This window comes from Cardiocondyla obscurior, linkage group LG26 (genome assembly GCF_019399895.1).
Source record: "Cardiocondyla obscurior isolate alpha-2009 linkage group LG26, Cobs3.1, whole genome shotgun sequence".
In the NCBI taxonomy this organism is placed as follows: domain Eukaryota; kingdom Metazoa; phylum Arthropoda; class Insecta; order Hymenoptera; family Formicidae; genus Cardiocondyla; species Cardiocondyla obscurior.
In genome coordinates, this window is record NC_091889.1 from 94,723 (window position 1) to 112,033 (window position 17,311).

A 17,311-nucleotide genomic window follows, 5' to 3' on the forward strand; every position below is an offset into this window, starting at 1 on the left:
AGGTAATTGCCTAATTTACACGCGAGCGGCACGCTCCGTGCGTGCCTGCGTACGTTCGTCTACCCGGTTATCGTCCCGGGGTACGGCCCGTTCGATATTAGAGCCGGCGCGTATAGGGGTGCCCCGTTCGTTGTGCCCCTCGCAACGGACTTTCAAGGCAACGGACGAGAACGAAACGCGCCATGTGGCAACGCGAACACTCTTTCCATGCTGCTGTGCGGACGGCATTTGCTAACGGCGGCGATAAGACCAGGTCTACAACGGCGCGGTGAACTTAAAGCCGTAAAGAATCAACCAGCCACTCCGAGAAAATTAAAATAAGGAATTAACATAATGTAATCTAATAATTGCAGACCGTAAACTTGTAAGTTAAACGTATAACTTTAAACGCCGAACAGTGCTCAGCCATAGTATTTAATCTTCCATGGTTCGCAACTGCTGTAGTGATTTTTATTTAAAAAATGTTTTTTTCCTGTGAACCCGGGAACCGGATTGTTTTCTCTAGATTTTGATATGACTTTTTTTTATTTCTCACGGCTTACTATGAATTATCCGTGAGCCCGGCCCGATACGCCAAGGAGCGCGAAAAATTGCACACCCGGCTCTGCCAGCGTCTCTTTTTAATCCGGGACTCGCGTAATATGGGACACGCTTCAGGCCCCTATTCGAGATGTAAAACGCCGCCGCATAACGATTATCTCACTCGAGTTACTCCAGTCGTATGGCTTTTCCATGCAAACGAGGGGGATCAACGCGACGGTGTTCCGTATACAAATTCGCGCGTTCGTTATTATTGTCCTGCGTTGGGATAAAATTATGAGCGAGTAAAAATTCTAGACCAAAAAAATTAAGCTCTTTTTAAAACAAATTTTTATGCAATCAATCCTTTTTTCTTTCTTTTTCTTAATAAAGAAAATTAAAGTTAATACTGCATGATTAATAATTAAATTAGTTTCTTTTTTTTTTTTTTTTTTTTTTGCGAGATGCAATAAATGTTTAGAATTTTAACTCGTTGCATTTGTAGACCACGGCTTCCGTCTCAACGAGTCATCGAACGTGACTGTTGTATTAAGGAATAAGATACGGTCAGTCACCTTTGCAGCTAAACGTAGTGTTAAAGAGAATCGGAAATACCGACCCTAGTCTTTCGCGCGCGACAGCTGTATTCTTAACGGTCTCTCCCGATGTGTTGATGTCTAACGAGGGTAGGTCAGTATCGATTCATGCAAGATGCGTATTCACATGTCTTGTGCAGTCCCATCACATACGTGTTTGTTCGCTAATTTAATTAACGTTATCCATCTCGTCCGCAAAAATTAAAATTAAATTAAAATTAAATTGTAATCACAAATTAAGATGATCACTTAAGTCTCTTAAAATTTAGCTGACTTGTTTCTGCGGTAAAAATAAACATTTCGAAGTAATAACCTTTTTAAATAAATTTTTCAAAGACAAGGATAAAAACGTTCCAGAGATCGTTTACTTTCGGCCGCGTGTTCTCGCGCATAGCCATCGGACCGCTTGATTATCAATATCCCGATCGCGCTTAAGTACCGCAAGCATCCCTGAAGCGCGAGGGATGCCCGTACCCGGCTACTCCGCGGACTTCCACGGGGCTTTACCGGGAGCATGAATAAAAGGGGGCGCCAAGCCTAACCAGCCACCCAACAAGGAGCAGGTGAGCACCTGGTCCCCGTAACCCCGGCACGAGCTACTACTTGCCTCACGGTTGTGAAAAGGTGCTCAACGACCGCGTCGCACGCTTTAATTAACCCGAACCTCGCGGTTATAAAAAAAAAAATTATTATTAAAAAATACGTACAATTCGAACGTTATCTGCGCGAAATAGAATAAGTTTCATAATTGTGAGACGCCGTTCGACTGGACGGGAATGTCTGAATGTAACATGATACACGGACAAACGGTGATATGCTAATATACATATGGAAACGTTGGAAGTAGATTAAAAAAAGTTAACGAACGTGGACTTGAGATTGGAATATGTGTGGGCACTGAGACCGCGCGAATGAGAGACACTGACAATTGAGGCTGCAAACTCGCGGTCGCAGGGTTCAGACCGGCGGCAGACGTTCACAAATCGTTGAAGGACGGGGAAATCCCTAACGAATAGCCAGCCTTCGGTAAGGCTCTCACGTTCCGCCCTATCAGTATCCGTTTCGCTGATAATTAACTCGGCAGGGTATCCGCCTTGGTCGTCGTCGAGGAAAAAAAAAAGATAATCTCCTAAAATTGTGAATTATACATCGACGTGAAAAGTTGTCGCTTTCATCGAAACAAGTCGTCTTGACTCGAGCTACGAGAAAGACATGCACATTGTAGTAATTGCTGATTCATATAAAAAAAGGGCAATAAATAAAATAAAGCAACTCTCTTTTCGCGTCGATACTGAGATTTTGGCGACACATACTTTTCAGACGTGAGAAGTGACGTTTCCTCGTGCCGCTGGAATCCAGCGACGATCTCGACAGGTCGTTGGCAATGGTAGACATCGGCGATTCGAAATCCAGACTCGGCGAAAGAAATCCTCCGGGAGAAGATGCTCCGTCCATCTCGGCGGTCTTTGAATCAGTGGCGTTGCACTTTGCGACAGCGGCTCGTTCTCGGTAAATTGAGTCCGGCAAGACGGATCCGCGATCTCTCGAACTTATCGTCGAGTCAACGTCAGGCACGACGTTGGCTTCTAGAAAAAAAAAAAAAAAAGAAACGTTTGATTAGTTCTTCAGTAATATTTTATAAAATCCCGCGGAAAATCTCGCTTTCCTTTGTTCTAGACTGGACTCCCTAGCGGCGAAATTAGTCCTGTTGGTAACGAAAAAAATTAGAGTATCTTGACCTATGAATATTAACAGCGATAACAATTTTTATCTAATCTTAAAATCAATCGTTACTATACGTAGAGAATCTGTCTTCGATTTTACTAGGGCGACATACAGAGATAGCAAATTAGCAAGATTGGACAATGGTTCACCAATTAGGCGGGAACGAGACGTTACATGATTTCATTCTAGCAGTAGTCCGTACATTGATTATCGCTTATACAGGGTGTCTGATTGTGGTACTCGGTTACAAATGTCAAAGGAGTGATATTCACGTATTAAATTACCCGAGAGAAATACGCGACGAGTAAAAATGCGATTACGATTGTTAATCGCCGCGGTGGGCGATAACGGGTCAGTCTCTGGCGGACGGAGGCGCCTATCGCGGCCGTTAAGGCCGATCCCGAGTCGTTACGGTTCCCGGAAACCCCGGTGGGATAAATATTTCTCGTCGGCCTCGGTCACACACTAGGTGTGCCACAAGTCACGACTTCGCTCTCACTAGTATATCCACAAAACGGCTGTGTTTTAACTGAGCTTTTACACAAAATCTTACATCTGCAAACCGTTGCAGAACCTGCGAATCTGTACTCTCAGATTCAGACGGGAATGAAAGCTAATCAAACTCGCAAACTGTGCAACGCTTTGCGAGTATTATTCCGTTGAACTCAGTCTAGGATTCCTTTCCCGCGGAAACCGCGCAGACGTTGCACGAATCGTGAGCAACGCCAGAAAACGGAACATCGTCGAGTTTTACTTAAGAGCGAAATCGTTAATTGCGGGACAATACGATATACAATAAGATATACAGAAAGTTTTTTCGCGGTACAGAAAGCCTCTAGCTAGACGGAGAAGCGATATCGCTTTCTCGTCGGCGGCCTAACCGTTGAACCTAAAAATCTTCAGCCAAAATGCTCTGGAACCTGACCGGAAAGAATCCCGTCTACAGAGCAATTGTTGTTCGTCACGGCCCGTTTATACCCTTGACGCCGCACTGTGGCTGAGTATCACGGTTGAGCCAGCGATTCAGTACGTGCTAGTATATGTTGTCAACGTGAATACATACCTACGACTTACGCATGAAATAGACAAAGAAGAATTAGTATTATCACACCCAAACGCACGCACACACATGCGCGATATATATTACATATCACATTACATATATCTATTCTCCCATACGCATGCACTAATTATGATAAGTAATTCACAAACTTCATATAATTACCTAAATATTCCTGAGAACGAAGACACCGGTGTCCGCGAGATCTCGTTCGTCCTGGACGCCGGCTTACGAAGGCCGCTTTTCTTTCGAGATTGTTCCCAGCCGACGTACCGCGCGCTCTCAACTTGCGAGCTCGTCGCAAGCTAAAAGGGTTAAAGGGCCGCGAAGAGCCGTGCGAAGAAATTCCGTCGATCCGGGGGGGGTTCCTCGTCGCCGGTCGACGAGCAACGGGTGCTCACCCGCGAGGTTTCCCTCCCATGGACACGCGATCACTTTTTCGGCGCGAAAACCTGACGCGAACGGCTGCCGATTCCCGGAGCACAGAACTGTCCTCGCGAACTATCGGCCGGCACTCCGAAAGTAACGGACGTCTAATTCGTTCGTCAAACGCGATTAACTGCACTGTCCCCTACGGCGGGAGGCGGGAATCGGCGGGTGGACCGGCGAGAAAAAGCGCGAAGCGACTAACGGAAGTGGGAGTGGGAGGAACGGGGTAATGGGAGAGAGAAAAGTGGAAGATGGCACTGTCAATTTACACTTTCTGAACTCCGTTTCTTTCCCGCCTTCCGCGCCGCGAATACGAATGCTCCAGGCGACTCCGATTTAAACGCCCTCTTTTTTAATTTAGAAATTAACTCATTTAATGACTTAATGACGATTGAATCTTTACGAAAAATCATACGCGAAAAGAAAATTGATTTAGATGTAGAATTAAAATTATTTTACGTTTGCAAATATGAATGTCGAATTGTTGCTCTAAATTATTGATTCATTAAATCCGAGTAGCTCTCAATCAATTATCTTTGCGAGGAATTAATTAATCAGCTCTTTCGCTGTGAAAAATATAATAGAGCCAGTACAAAAAAAAGTCGGGTATATATATAAAAAATTAATTAACTAATTTGAATCGTTAACTTAAAAAACAATATAATCGTCGAGTAATATTAATATGTGATTTTTCAATCATATTTTTATGCTCAGCATATTAGTTTCATAACAATTAAATAATTGATAATTATTGTTTTTAAAAGAGAATTAATAAGTACGCTTAATTTTAATGGAAAAGGATAGTAGAGAATGATTCTTTACTTAGTATCTTTGACAATAAAGAGACTTAAAAACGGCGAACTGGCATAGCCAGATTATTTAAAAGTTCTTTTATAAAATTAAAAAAATTTATTAGTTTGCCTAAGAGTTTCAGACAAGGATATAATAAAATATATTAGCGTGTCGCAATAGATGCCCCACCAACGCGATATACAAATAAATTTGTTTCGCACAATTCTTTATACAACGGAAGTTTCTTGTTCGCTACGAAGTCACACACGTACGTTTTTTTTTTCCAGCGTGCGTCATATATAAAACTATCAAAATTACTCCGTAGAATGCGATTCCTCTGAAGATTGTGTTTGAAATTATTTGAAATACTGAAAAGGAATCATTCTCTTATCTCTTTACTGTGCTATGCTTCTTTAAAGCATATGTACTTTTTACCAACAATTTATTAATTGTTTCTATAATTATCTAATAAGCGCATAGATTGTCACCTGGACTTTTGTTTTTCTGGTCAAGACGATTTGCGAAGAAATTCAGGTATACAAAATATATAATATACAATATATATATATACGTTTATCATTACTTATCTAATTTGATCCTAGAATGCTATCGTCGTTCGGCAACACTATTTAAGTATTGCATATAACTAACAAATATAACCTTCTACCTTATCGAAAGATATCGATTTTTTGCAACAAAATATCGAATCGTATTTCTTAACTTACACTTTTCCCAGGCTTATCGACTACGAACCAACAATGAATGTCGTTGCATTTCTAAAATTATTGATTTAGATAAAAAAAAAAAAAAAAATGAATGTAAAGTGCAATTATGTTATTACTTGATACCAATAAAAAGCGAACACGACACATACAAAAGTGCAAAAAAAAAAAACCCCGTCTCTTAGAAAATCGACATTTAATTAAAATAAAAATAATTAGAATAATTTATTTTAAATAACATTTATGTGCAGTAGCATTCTAGGATTAAAGACATTTTCGGCGTAAAATCTAAATTGCGGAATGTAAACTTACAATAGAAAAACACATATAACAGGGGAGTACCGCCCTGTATTTTCCGTCTAGATATAAATTCTTGCACGATGTCGTTTTCTGCAATATATCATTAATGTAAGAAAAGAAAGTTTCTCAGATATCACGTATATCGTGTCGTGTTCAAACAGTTAATCATGACGTCATATGAATAGCGAAGTGTTACATTAATTAAAAAATATCTTCCTCTATAGTATTCGGTCGTTTCACTCAATCACGTGATTGTGCCTTTGTATAGTTTTCGGGGACGCGATGTATCCGCTTTTTACCACGTTTACGACGAGATTTTTCGGCTTGGGTGGTAACGGCGGAGGTTTCGTCAACTTCGTAGGCGACAGGTCTGTACTCCCGTAGCTTCCCGAATGCGGACTCTTCGACGGTGAATCGCCGTTCTCCATGATCGTTTGATCTCCGTCCACTAGCGTCCTATCGACGTCCAGAGTGAACGAGTTATCAAGGCACTTATTTAAAGGCTCGCTAATGTTAACCAAGGCCGAGAATCGTTCATTCGCGGCTCCGTTTGTCATATGCGTGGGATACTCGTATCCACTGCTTTGCTTATCGTCGTTGGAGTCGTAGAACTTGGTGGTGCCCTCACAATTAGCTGATACTACTCGAGTCCTTCGCATCTTATTAGAGTCCGACGGTTTTCCATTCTCCTTGTTCTGTTAAATAATTTCATAATGTTTCAAAAACGTATTCGAATGGCATACAAATCTTAAAAGTCTAATTTTGCACGTGCAAACTCTTTTCTTCTATTTTAATCCTAGTATAAATTAAAATGAATATTTGATTATACCTTTAAAAAATCTGGCAGTTCAAAATTGATTTCTGTTCCTCTTTGATCTTCTAATCTTGATCTCTGCGCCCTTTTTAATCCTTCGTATAACTCTATAAAGAAAAATTACAATTTAAAATTAATCCCTATTTTAATAAGTTCTGGTAAATTTTTAAATAAAAATCATATATGTACTATTTTTACCGTCTCCGTCAAATCTGCCTGGAAGTTGCAGTTTTACACCATTACGCCATTTTGCGATAAGTGGTGGCTGAGATTTAATGGGTGCTCCTTCGTGCAAGCAATCGTTTGTATTGCTCTTTTCACTTGTGTTGCATTTAGATTTTGCCTAAAAAAATAATAATAATAAAACAAATTATATGTCGCGTACATAAAAAATTTAACTTTTATATATTACCTTTTTTTTCCCATGAATTGTCGAATCGCGAAGAAAGAATTTGCTAGATAATATGGAAGATCCTTCCGAACGTTGATCATCTGACTGCAAAGATTATAAAGTATTGTTTAAAGTAATGTAATATTTTTCGTGTAATTTTTTAAGCCTTATTGCACTTACTTTACACGACCCTTCACTGTACTGATACTTGTTTTTGCTTTTCCCAACCAGAAGCTCTTCAAATACTTTGTTAGTAATTTCGTCTAGAGTTGGTTGTGCGTGTGGCACTTCGTCTAAATACTTTGCAGTATGTAACTCTCGTTGAAAGTCTGTAAAATAATATTTAATTAATAAAGTTCAGAGAAATATTTTTTAAATAACAACCAGACATTATAGAGCGCGCGCGTCATTCACTTTTGCTTCTTCCACGTTAAAGCAAATTTTTTAAATATATTTAATAATTTAAATAAATAATAAAATTTAATAAAATATAATTTAATAAAACAATTTTATTTAATAAAATAAAATTTAATAAAAAATAAAAATATATTTAATAATTTTTAACAATTAATTATAAAAAGTAGTGGGGCGTGTTCTCTCGCTGTCCTCGGCAGCACATGTATTACGCACTTCGTGTGAGACTTGACACGCACTACACTAGTTATGTAAGCTAGCCGCTGTCACCGCAGTAAACGCCATATCGGTCTCTCAGTGTACGTGCCGGAAAATAGTTCTCTCTACGTCTCCTTTTTAAAATAAAATTATGTTAACATACTAACCTTCTTCGTTTGCCACTACAATGATGCGCGTAGGTGCATTAATAGCCATAATATCCATAGGAACGCAACGGCCTTCGCTCCAAATACTAATTAGGTCTAAATTAAAACCATACTTATTTAAAAGAGGTCTTAAAACTTCCTTCAAAATTTTACCCTTGTGAGCGATAACACTTATTATCCTCCGTGAGGGTAATTCAACTTTTAAAACTTTTGTTAAAACTACTTCCACTTCCTGGCCTGCTAATACTGATGAAAAACATTTCGTGTCCACCATCTGCAAATAAATAATATATAATATACTATGAAATCATCGTGTAATAAATAATCTATAATAAATTACATTAATGTAAGTTATTAGAAATATATATGGCAGTAATTAAGGTGGCAAGTTAATTTGATTTGCATCGTTATAAAGTGTAATAATATGTAATTTTTATAAATGTAATTTGTTCCTTCCTCCACCAAATTGTACAGTATGAACAAAATAATTTAAAAAATACGTTGCCTCCTAAATGTTCACTTTGTGCAATTTAATATAAAATATTGTAAAGACAAGTTTTATGCAAAATTTAATGCAAAAGAAGCAAAAGTGCATGCGTCAGAGCAACAGTACTTCTCATAATGCTAGCAATCATTTTAAACAGTAGGCAGCACAAACCTCATCTGTTGCTAGTATCAGAACATCATAGTTAGAATATCGTAACGCTCGCTTATCGAGGAGACGGGTGATCACGTCTTTAATGCTCTCGGTTTGATTGGTTGTCACTACAGTAGTGGATCCATCGGGCAATATAACTCGACATAAACCCGTACATTTGCCGCGATCTCTCTTTTCGTTTGTTTGCCCATCATAAGACGATACAGACTACAAGGTGAACACACATTCGCTCACGTATATATTAAGTAACATGTACATTTCTACGTTTGCATTTTAGAGCTTATATGATTTGATAAAATAGCCTGATACTGTTCTTGCACAATAAAAATAATTTACTTAACAAAGAAAAACACTTAGAGCAATCTGAATTAAATCTATTCTACAGCAGCTGATATAGCTTAGTGGATTAATGCAACATGTATACTACTCTTTCACCCGATTATTATATAATAATAATAACTACCATCTTTAAAAATATATCACCAAAAGCATTTTCTATAAACTAGATTTTCACACAACACTCATTAAAGTAACTTCAAAAGTTGCAATCGAAACAAATTTATCACAAAAGTATTTGCACAAATTTTACTTCAATAACACATACAGTTCATACAATAGTCTTTAATTAAGTTATAAAAAAGTGACAATCCTACCGTTAAGGCATATTCAATTATCATTCCTATTTATTTAATTTTATATTAATTGTAATACTACTTACATGTTTATTAAACGACTGGCGTAACGCTAAGTCCCACGACGCTAATGACGACCGACTACTGGATATTGACACAGTGTCTTCATTATTGTTACCTTCTGTTTCTCTTTTAATAACTGTAAAGCTTTTATATATAGTATCACTTCGGCTAGGAGCTTTATTGTACTCAGATTCACCACGATCTTTCGATTTTGATCTGAAAATGTAAAATAAAATTTTAGAGAGACGACATTAATGAGTTGCACGATGAAACGTTGACGCTTGCCACGCGTAAGAATTAAAATTAATAAATAATTCATCACCTATTTTTCCTGTTCCATGGAAGAATCGACTTTCGACAACGATCTTCTGCGTCGGAATGACTCTTTTTTAATTTTATACTAGGTGAACTTGTAAGATATAAATCACAGTCTTCTGTAGCAACAACGGCGCTCCCTGTTTCTAAGCAGGCACGATAAAGTTCCGATCGCAGAAATCTCGGGTAACTGTCGAACTTCATTAGGTTGAATACTTGTTTCTGAGCCTAAAGTAATAACAGCGATTTGATATAACAGCATAATTTACATTAATTCCTTTTAGATAAAAAGAATATTTAAAGACTGAACAAAGTAATATTAATTTTTTTTCAACAATAAAAATTACAAAACAGCCATTCAACGATGTACATACTTGCAGAAATAAATTCGCGGGTGCCTCGTCGAGTAAATCTTGAGTAATTTGTCCGGACGCATGACTATCAACGTTTACTGGCTCGGCGGCTGTACTCGACAAATGGCGTTGATATATCTGGCAAGCTAATCGACGACGTACAGTGACATCCTTAGTATCTTTATATCTCTCGCAGGCAGCCCAAAAATATATATTTTCGTGGCTAAACTCTTTCTTTAGAAATTCCTGGAATATGATCAGTTGCATTCAATTATTGTACTCCATTATACCGAGATAATTAATAGACGTAAGAGAAATCCCACTTACAGCAAACGTTTGTAAGCCCTTTGGATCTTCCAGCAGTTTCTCAAATCCATTTGCCCACGAGTGCACTCCTTTACAGTCATTGTTTTTGTCACAGGATTCCGTACTGCCATACTGCAATAAATATATTCCATTAATAAAAACAAATTAAAAAAAAAAATTAATCAATGAGTATTGCTTTTAAAGCTGTAGTATTAGAACTGTATTATAAAAAGAATACAGCTTCTATCTAAATAAAACAAATTTCATCTTTTAATTTTCTATCTTGCTTCAGATGAATCTTGTCATTAAAAATTTCTCTCGGTGGTCTAATTATCAAAGCATTAAACCAGGCCAAATTAATACACTTGGATAATTTTTACTTTTTAAAACACACTTTTTTTAAATCAATTATTAAATTAGATTTGGTTTTTACAATAGAATAAATGTGAAAATGGTTTTAAAATAAATAGCGGCTTAATAATTTTTTGAACTCTATTGCGATTATTACTGTCGGCCAACATTATTAATTATACATAATCGACAGTCTTTCGTGACTTGGTTCACCGTCACCGACGGAAGATTCTATTATTTATTTCAGCGCATTCCGAAACTTTTTGCAGTTGAACACCTGTCGTGCACGCAACAGGTGCGCGCTATGGGAAAACGCTTTCTTGGATCGCTCGCGTGCTCCGTTTTCCCATCCCCTTTCCCTGTAACTTCCAGCACGTGCGAAATCGATGCGCAATTTCATCTTCCCACGTACGATTTTTTTTTTTTCAATTGACATTACGATGTAACTATACGAGGGATTTAAGTGACATTCTCCCCTCGCCAAGATATTCAGGAAGATAACAATAGGCTGCAACGGGGCTTCGAAAGGAAGCTAAAACGTTCGTGCGTCGATTCGAGAAATACGGCTTAAATGAAGACGAACGGTGAGTCGTCGGGCTGCGAGCTCACAGGCCCGAAGCCCGTGATTACCAATAATTAAGAAAACAAGTCGCGTCAGCGAGTGCGCCGGCGGGAGAAACGATGAACAATCGGCGAGCTCGCCGGGCTTAATTGAAAAGAACGCGATTATCGCGCTCTGCACGCTTGGTGATTTTATCCCATGGAGTTATCCCGTTGTTTCCACGGCGTGGAACATCCATCGAAACGTAAGAGCGATGCCGATTTACGTTCGCATTGACCTCTCCTATACGTTCACTTTATTACTTAATCGACCGACATACAGAGTGTCACGTTTAAAGCAAAAGAATATCCCTACGTGAAACAGAGCCCGCTTTCCGTCAATCGTAATTGCTTCCCAAAGTTCTCCGTAATACAAACTCAACATTTTGTACGTAAACGCTTTTCAAATAGCTTTTGTTCTGTGTAGAAAGATATCCGATTGTGGCATCGGGTTTTTCACTGTTTAATATCGAATGCGATAGACGACGAAACGTTTTCTAAACACGTAGTCGCTCCAAATTTGCTCAACGATGCGTCATCGGGGAATTGTCTCGGCGAAGCACACGCCCGAGCACCTCGGGCGAATCTGCCGGTGCCCCCTTTTTTCTTTTTATTTTACGTACCGATTTCGCCAGCGCATCCATGTCACGCTCGCGGGCCGCACGTTTTCGCATCGGTGGTGGCGGCAACGACAACGTCATTTATCAATTTTTCCGGGATGCGCGCGTACCGGGCAGTCGCATATTTGAGCGTGAGACAGGTGGAAACGACGAGCGACGACGACGACGTTGTCGTCGACGGACGATTCGCTTGCTTGTTAACGGGGGGGCTCCGCCCAGTGCGACGACCGCTGTCCCTGCTGGCACGACGTGACGTGATATGACGTGACGTGAAGTAACACGACGTGACGTCCCACGGGATCTACTGCAGGCTGACGATGGTGATAACGAGCGCCAAGGACGACGTGATCGTCTGCGACATGGTCGCGACCGCGCACACCGTGTGCCACACGGCTACTACCGCGCTGGACACGCAGAGTCTGGCGTGCTGCAACGTCGAGGCTGGGGCCACTTTACGCTCGAGCAGGGCCCACTTCCCTGCCTGTCTTTCTCCTTCTTTCCGCTTGCCTCTCGCTCTTCTGCCTCGAGGTCTCCTCGCCTCTCCTTCGACGCTGCTTTCGACTGATTCATTCTCATCGTCGACCAGTCACCTTGCCCCGCGCCTCTTCCGCTTGTGCCGCCGCCGCCACCACCACAGCGGGCCCGCGCCACGGCCTTTCCCTCTCTGTCTCTGTAGACGAGCTCCGTCGTTCAGCCTCGTTTTAACATCTATGCAGGGCCGCAGGGAGCCGGTGAGGCTTAGGGATTCATGACTGTAGAAGAGGAGTGGATATCGTAAATGCAGAGAACAAGAACTAATTAGAACTTGAGGATCAGATATAGACTGGAGTGGAATTAATGCGATGCAATTAATATACTCACTGTGTAGCTCGCGTAAAATCCTGGTCATAAAGAAAATTACAACGTTTCTTCCCTCCCAATTTCTACAGAATTAATATGATTATTTTATGTAAGCCAGACGATCGTTCAATGTGGCGAATGGTACTTGAGACGACGCGATGATAAAGATTAAAATATTGAACCGCCTATGATAAGTAGTGCGTTGATAATTTTATGTGCGAGAAGTAACATCCTCTGTACGGCCGACCCTGCCCTATCATAAGATCTATTCGTGCACCTCAAGGCGGTGCATCAACCTCAGTTCGCGAGAACGCTCTATTTAACGTTACTTTGGACATTCTCGGTTGTCAGGAGCTATTTCCAACTCTACAGACTTAAATTTAGCTCGACTCAATCCCCTCCAATCTCATTACGCTAAATCATGTCACTCTGCGCATTTAAGAACTGCAATGCTTTTACTTGTTGCTGCCTACAAGTTTCTGAATATTTTCTATTTATTTTTGAAGCTCGAATAATCTGAATTTTTATTTTAATTTTCCTATTAACTTAAAAAAAAATTAATTTAAACTTTAAACTGTATATTTAATTAAAAACAAATGTTTTAACTTATTAATTCCGAATTAATTTTAATTAGTTATTTCTTCGATATTTTTTAATTTGAACTTGTAAAAAGATTTGAAAAGAAGTACGTGGAAGAATATCTTGCGCAGATTTGTTCTATCCGATTCAACAAGCAGTATTTATTGCGTCAACAATTTATATATTCCTAGAAGTAACAGATACGCTTGTATGCCAAATAAAGCAATCGTATGCGCGTGCAAGTGAAACGCGGGAACACGTTTGCACCGAATCGGCGATCTGGTTTCTGTTTCGTTTTCACTCTACCCTTACCCGTGTACATGGGTGCGAATCAGAGACAGGAAACGATGACGCGGTCATGAATAATGAGCGCACGAGAGGAACCGGAAATCGTTCGTGACGACAAATCCTACGGGAGCATTAAACATTACCGGTGCATGCTTTCAAAAGTAATCGGAAACTCGTGAGAAACTTGGAGAAAAGATACAGTTCCGTCGTGTCTCGCTAATTACGAGCGCAGAGAGATGCGCTTTCAGCAATTTAGATAATATATAATTAAGACGAGTTGATGTGTGTTATTTTCATATGGCCTCGTTTTTCAAATAACACCAAAAGACCTCAACGTGCAAAAATGAAAAAAAATATATAAATATAAAAATATAAATTGCAAGGCTATAGGCGACAGTAAAAAAAAAGTTGAATTAAACAAAAAAATCTCTTACAATGCAATTGTCCGAGACGCTGCTGCGAAAGTTCCGTATTTCCTGCAGACTTCCCCAGGGACGAGGCTTGTCGGATTTGCCAGAGTACGAGTGACAGTAAGGCGGCCGCGCGTACTCCATACTGCAGTTAATATCCTCCAAGCTGTGCACCAGCGATTTTGTTACCTGGCTGCAGTACACCTTCGGGCTGAGCTTATTTGTCGTGTCCATCAGGCGCTTTAATTGCTCCGCCGATGCGACTTTAGACGATGACTCCACGGCGTCCTCGATGCCGTCGAGCAATGCCGTGGTGCAAACGGACGCGAGAGATCCAACGGACATACTGGCCAACATGGTACGTGCCGCAATAGGGGCAGATGTTCCGACGCAGGTGGTGGTCGTACCCTCCCCACTCCCCGCCACGTGCTGCATCTCTGTGAAAAGCAAATTCGGTAGTTCCCCTTCTAGTTTGTCACCGTGTTCGTATAGTTAAGCGAATTCTGTTTTCAACTACATCTATTTTAGACGCGAATCGAGTTGTAAAAGAAGAAAAAAAAATTGCAAAAATTAAAAGAAAGACATAACTTTTGCCACGTTATATTTGGGTTCATTATAAAGATCTTTAGAGAAATTACCTTTAGAAAGATCAAATTTTGATTTCTCATTACACAGTCTGGCCTCCGAAGTTGCACGAACTGTCAATCGATGTCCCGCAGCGTCATTGACAGGTTCTCTGGCTGAACGCGCATTGATATTCTGCAAATAAGTTATTTGTAAGTAGAAATAATAAAATGTTACGGCACAAAATGTACTGAAAAAGTTGGTTTTAATATATTATCAATTATTAAAAATAATTTTATTAACTAGTTTTATTAATCTTTAACAAATAATTAATAATTTTTAATATATTAAATTTATGCTACAAAAATTAATTTAATCAAATTAAAATTTGTATTTTCATATTTTTGTCTCTCTTCGCTTTTATTAATTTTAATTTATAATATTTTCGATATTAAAAAAAATACCCTATATTGTATACTGCAGGAATATTGCCTTCTCCGCTCGCAATCGTTCATCGTGTTTTTCCCCGAGCAACTACCGTAATCATCTTTGAAACCAATTCCGGAATCACTGTTGCTCGAATGAGCAGTTGATGTGCTAATGTTGCTCGGTTGTGGAGAAACGGCGTCCAAACGTAGCCGTGCCTCGTTGTAAGGATTTGTTTCCCCATTCGTACAATCGGAGATATACAGTGTCTGTATGGCACCGATGAGGCTAGTACAACTGTCGGGGAATTCCTGGCAGACGTTTAGCTCCGACGATTTCGTGCACATGAATCCGAATACGTTACATGCGCTGGAGTGCACCTCGTGGTCAATCAACTTATAATAAATAGTGAATACGTGGCACGAGTTTGAGACAATGTCGTCCGTGTTCTTCATGGATTTGGTCAGTATTCCGAAGTACTGCTTGTCCTGCTCGGAAAAGGAGTTGCAGAATATTATTCGATACGAAGGGTACTCGGCGATAACACGGTTCTCCGAATTGGTGAGTTTAATATTGGCAACGTGGATGGTCAGAAGAACGGTGGTCGGGTTTCGTTTCTCGGCTTTCAGTCTTTTAATGCACTTCCTTAGAACCTGCAAGAATAAATAAGCGTTTATATTGTTTCGTCATTTATATAAAATATAGTTATTTTATTTTATTAAATTATTATTAAATTACTATTTTATTAAATCATTACGAGATTATTCTAAACGTGTCGAAAACATACCTGCATCATAGAGGACGGATGCAACTGATTCGGTATGTCTATGGTACCGAGGTAACCGACAACTGTTCTGTGTACAATTTTCTCGGAGTCGCGTTTGTGAGACACCGGTGGCGGTGGCGGAGGAAGCGGACTCGTCATGTTCCACCGGTAATGCGGGCCAGAGTGACTGTACTGGCATTTGGCGTCCGGCACCGCCAGGCCAGCTGGGGCCGTGTGAAACATCGCGCCACTCTGAAGATCCCTAACTACTTTCGCTGCCCTGCATTGCAGCTGCAAAGCACTCGCGTTAGCAGCCCGCGGCTTGTGCGCGTACTTGGGCTTGGATCTTACAGTGGCCAGGCCTTCTTCGTCCGAGGAGTCGGAGTAATAGTTTTCGGCGATCTGCAGCCGCAGGATGCCTTTGGAGCTGCCGATCAGCTGGACCACATCGTCGTGCGGCACCTTGCTGACGTTGTGCCCGTTGACGGCGACCAAGTAATCGCCGGCGCGCAGACCGGCGTTCTCCGCAGGGCTGCCCTGCACGATGCAGCTCAGGATGCATGGCTGCTGGCCTGATATCGTAAACCCGTAGCCCTTGGCGCCGCGCACCACCTCGACCACCCGCACCCCGTAGTTCACTCGCTTTTTCTTCCGCCTGTTTTGATGCATGTCTGCCGTGGGCAACTCCGCGACGTCACGACGGATCCCCGAGCAAGTGTGCGCGTTCACCACCGAGAAGCGCTTCGCAGCGGTACGCCGATGCCATCATTCATGAGTTTCACACTTGCACGGGCATTCTCCGAGTCAATGCTGCGTTACATAGATGCTCGCCAGCTCACCTGGACCAGAGCTTCGAAACCGATTCTCTCTCCGCCGCCGAAGGGTTTTCTGATAGAAAAAAAAAACCTTTCGTGAATGACCTGTCATTCGTGTGGGAGTCGTTATTATTGGCGCTCGAGACCATCCGAGAATGCGCTGGTATTCTCATCAAATTCTCTTACCTGCGACGATCATCCGTGGACCACTCGACGATTCCGAGGTGCCGCGCATTGGGACACTCGCCAGTCTTTAAAACCTTGCTAACGGCTGGTCCTGGCTGCTCCGCCTGCTCCAAGCCTACGTGAGCGGATGTTTTGGAATGCGTCCATCGAGGAGGGTAGAGAAGGTAATCGACCTTATGGCAAATATACTCCGTTTCAAGTTGAAACGGCGCTCGAATCGCGGGTGCACCTGATTGGTCGGCAATTGAAGGATTTCCGAACACTCCGCGCCGACAACCAATAAAAAAATTCGACGCTGCGATATTAATAATCTTTTTATTAAAAATAAATAATCGCGAAATAATATAAAATAAACGATAATAAAGTGGTAAGGTAAATTAATTAATTAATTAGAAAGAACGACTTGCTTTTT

General features: G+C 40.7%; 2 protein-coding genes across 4 annotated transcripts in view; both read right to left on the bottom strand.

Annotated features, from left to right (window-relative positions):
* Positions 1–4,510, bottom strand: part of LOC139112108 (M-phase inducer phosphatase) — a 35,804-nt gene extending 31,294 nt beyond the window's left edge. Inside the window, exons 1-2 of the mRNA XM_070672921.1 lie at positions 4,066–4,510; positions 2,429–2,701 (exon numbers count right to left, since the gene is read on the bottom strand). Coding sequence (XP_070529022.1) covers positions 2,429–2,570 — 142 coding nt within the window. The 5' untranslated portion in view covers positions 2,571–2,701; positions 4,066–4,510. The remainder of the gene's footprint in view (positions 1–2,428; positions 2,702–4,065) is intronic.
* A 705-nt stretch (positions 4,511–5,215) lies between these two features.
* On the bottom strand, positions 5,216–17,052 carry Loco (locomotion defects). 3 transcript variants are annotated; one of them, XM_070672919.1, is made up of 16 exons: positions 16,900–17,052; positions 15,920–16,786; positions 15,171–15,785; positions 14,781–14,901; positions 14,167–14,579; positions 10,476–10,586; positions 10,170–10,394; positions 9,803–10,023; positions 9,504–9,696; positions 8,786–8,992; positions 8,128–8,401; positions 7,529–7,677; positions 7,370–7,453; positions 7,156–7,300; positions 6,973–7,064; positions 5,216–6,838 (listed from the first exon to the last, which is right to left on the bottom strand). In XM_070672919.1, exons 2-16 carry the CDS (start codon positions 16,565–16,567, stop codon positions 6,380–6,382), a joined length of 3,957 nt encoding a protein of 1,318 aa, XP_070529020.1. In that variant the 5' UTR covers positions 16,568–16,786; positions 16,900–17,052; the 3' UTR covers positions 5,216–6,379. The 3 variants fall into 3 exon arrangements, with proteins under 3 accessions (XP_070529020.1, XP_070529019.1, XP_070529021.1); XM_070672918.1 differs by having other exon boundaries at positions 7,147–7,300; XM_070672920.1 differs by lacking the exon at positions 8,786–8,992 and having other exon boundaries at positions 7,147–7,300.
* Between the last annotated feature and the right edge of the window lie 259 nt (positions 17,053–17,311).

Coding starts and splice junctions, on each gene's coding strand:
- Loco (XM_070672918.1), bottom strand. CDS start 16,567: ATGCATCAAAACAGGCGGAAGAAAAAGCGAGTGAACTACGGGGTGCGG. Junction 14,580..14,780: donor AAAATTTGATCTTTCTAAAG/GTAATTTCTCTA, acceptor TGCTTTTCACAG/AGATGCAGCACGTGGCGGGG. Junction 10,587..14,166: donor GCGTCTCGGACAATTGCATT/GTAAGAGATTTT, acceptor TATTTATTGCAG/TATGGCAGTACGGAATCCTG.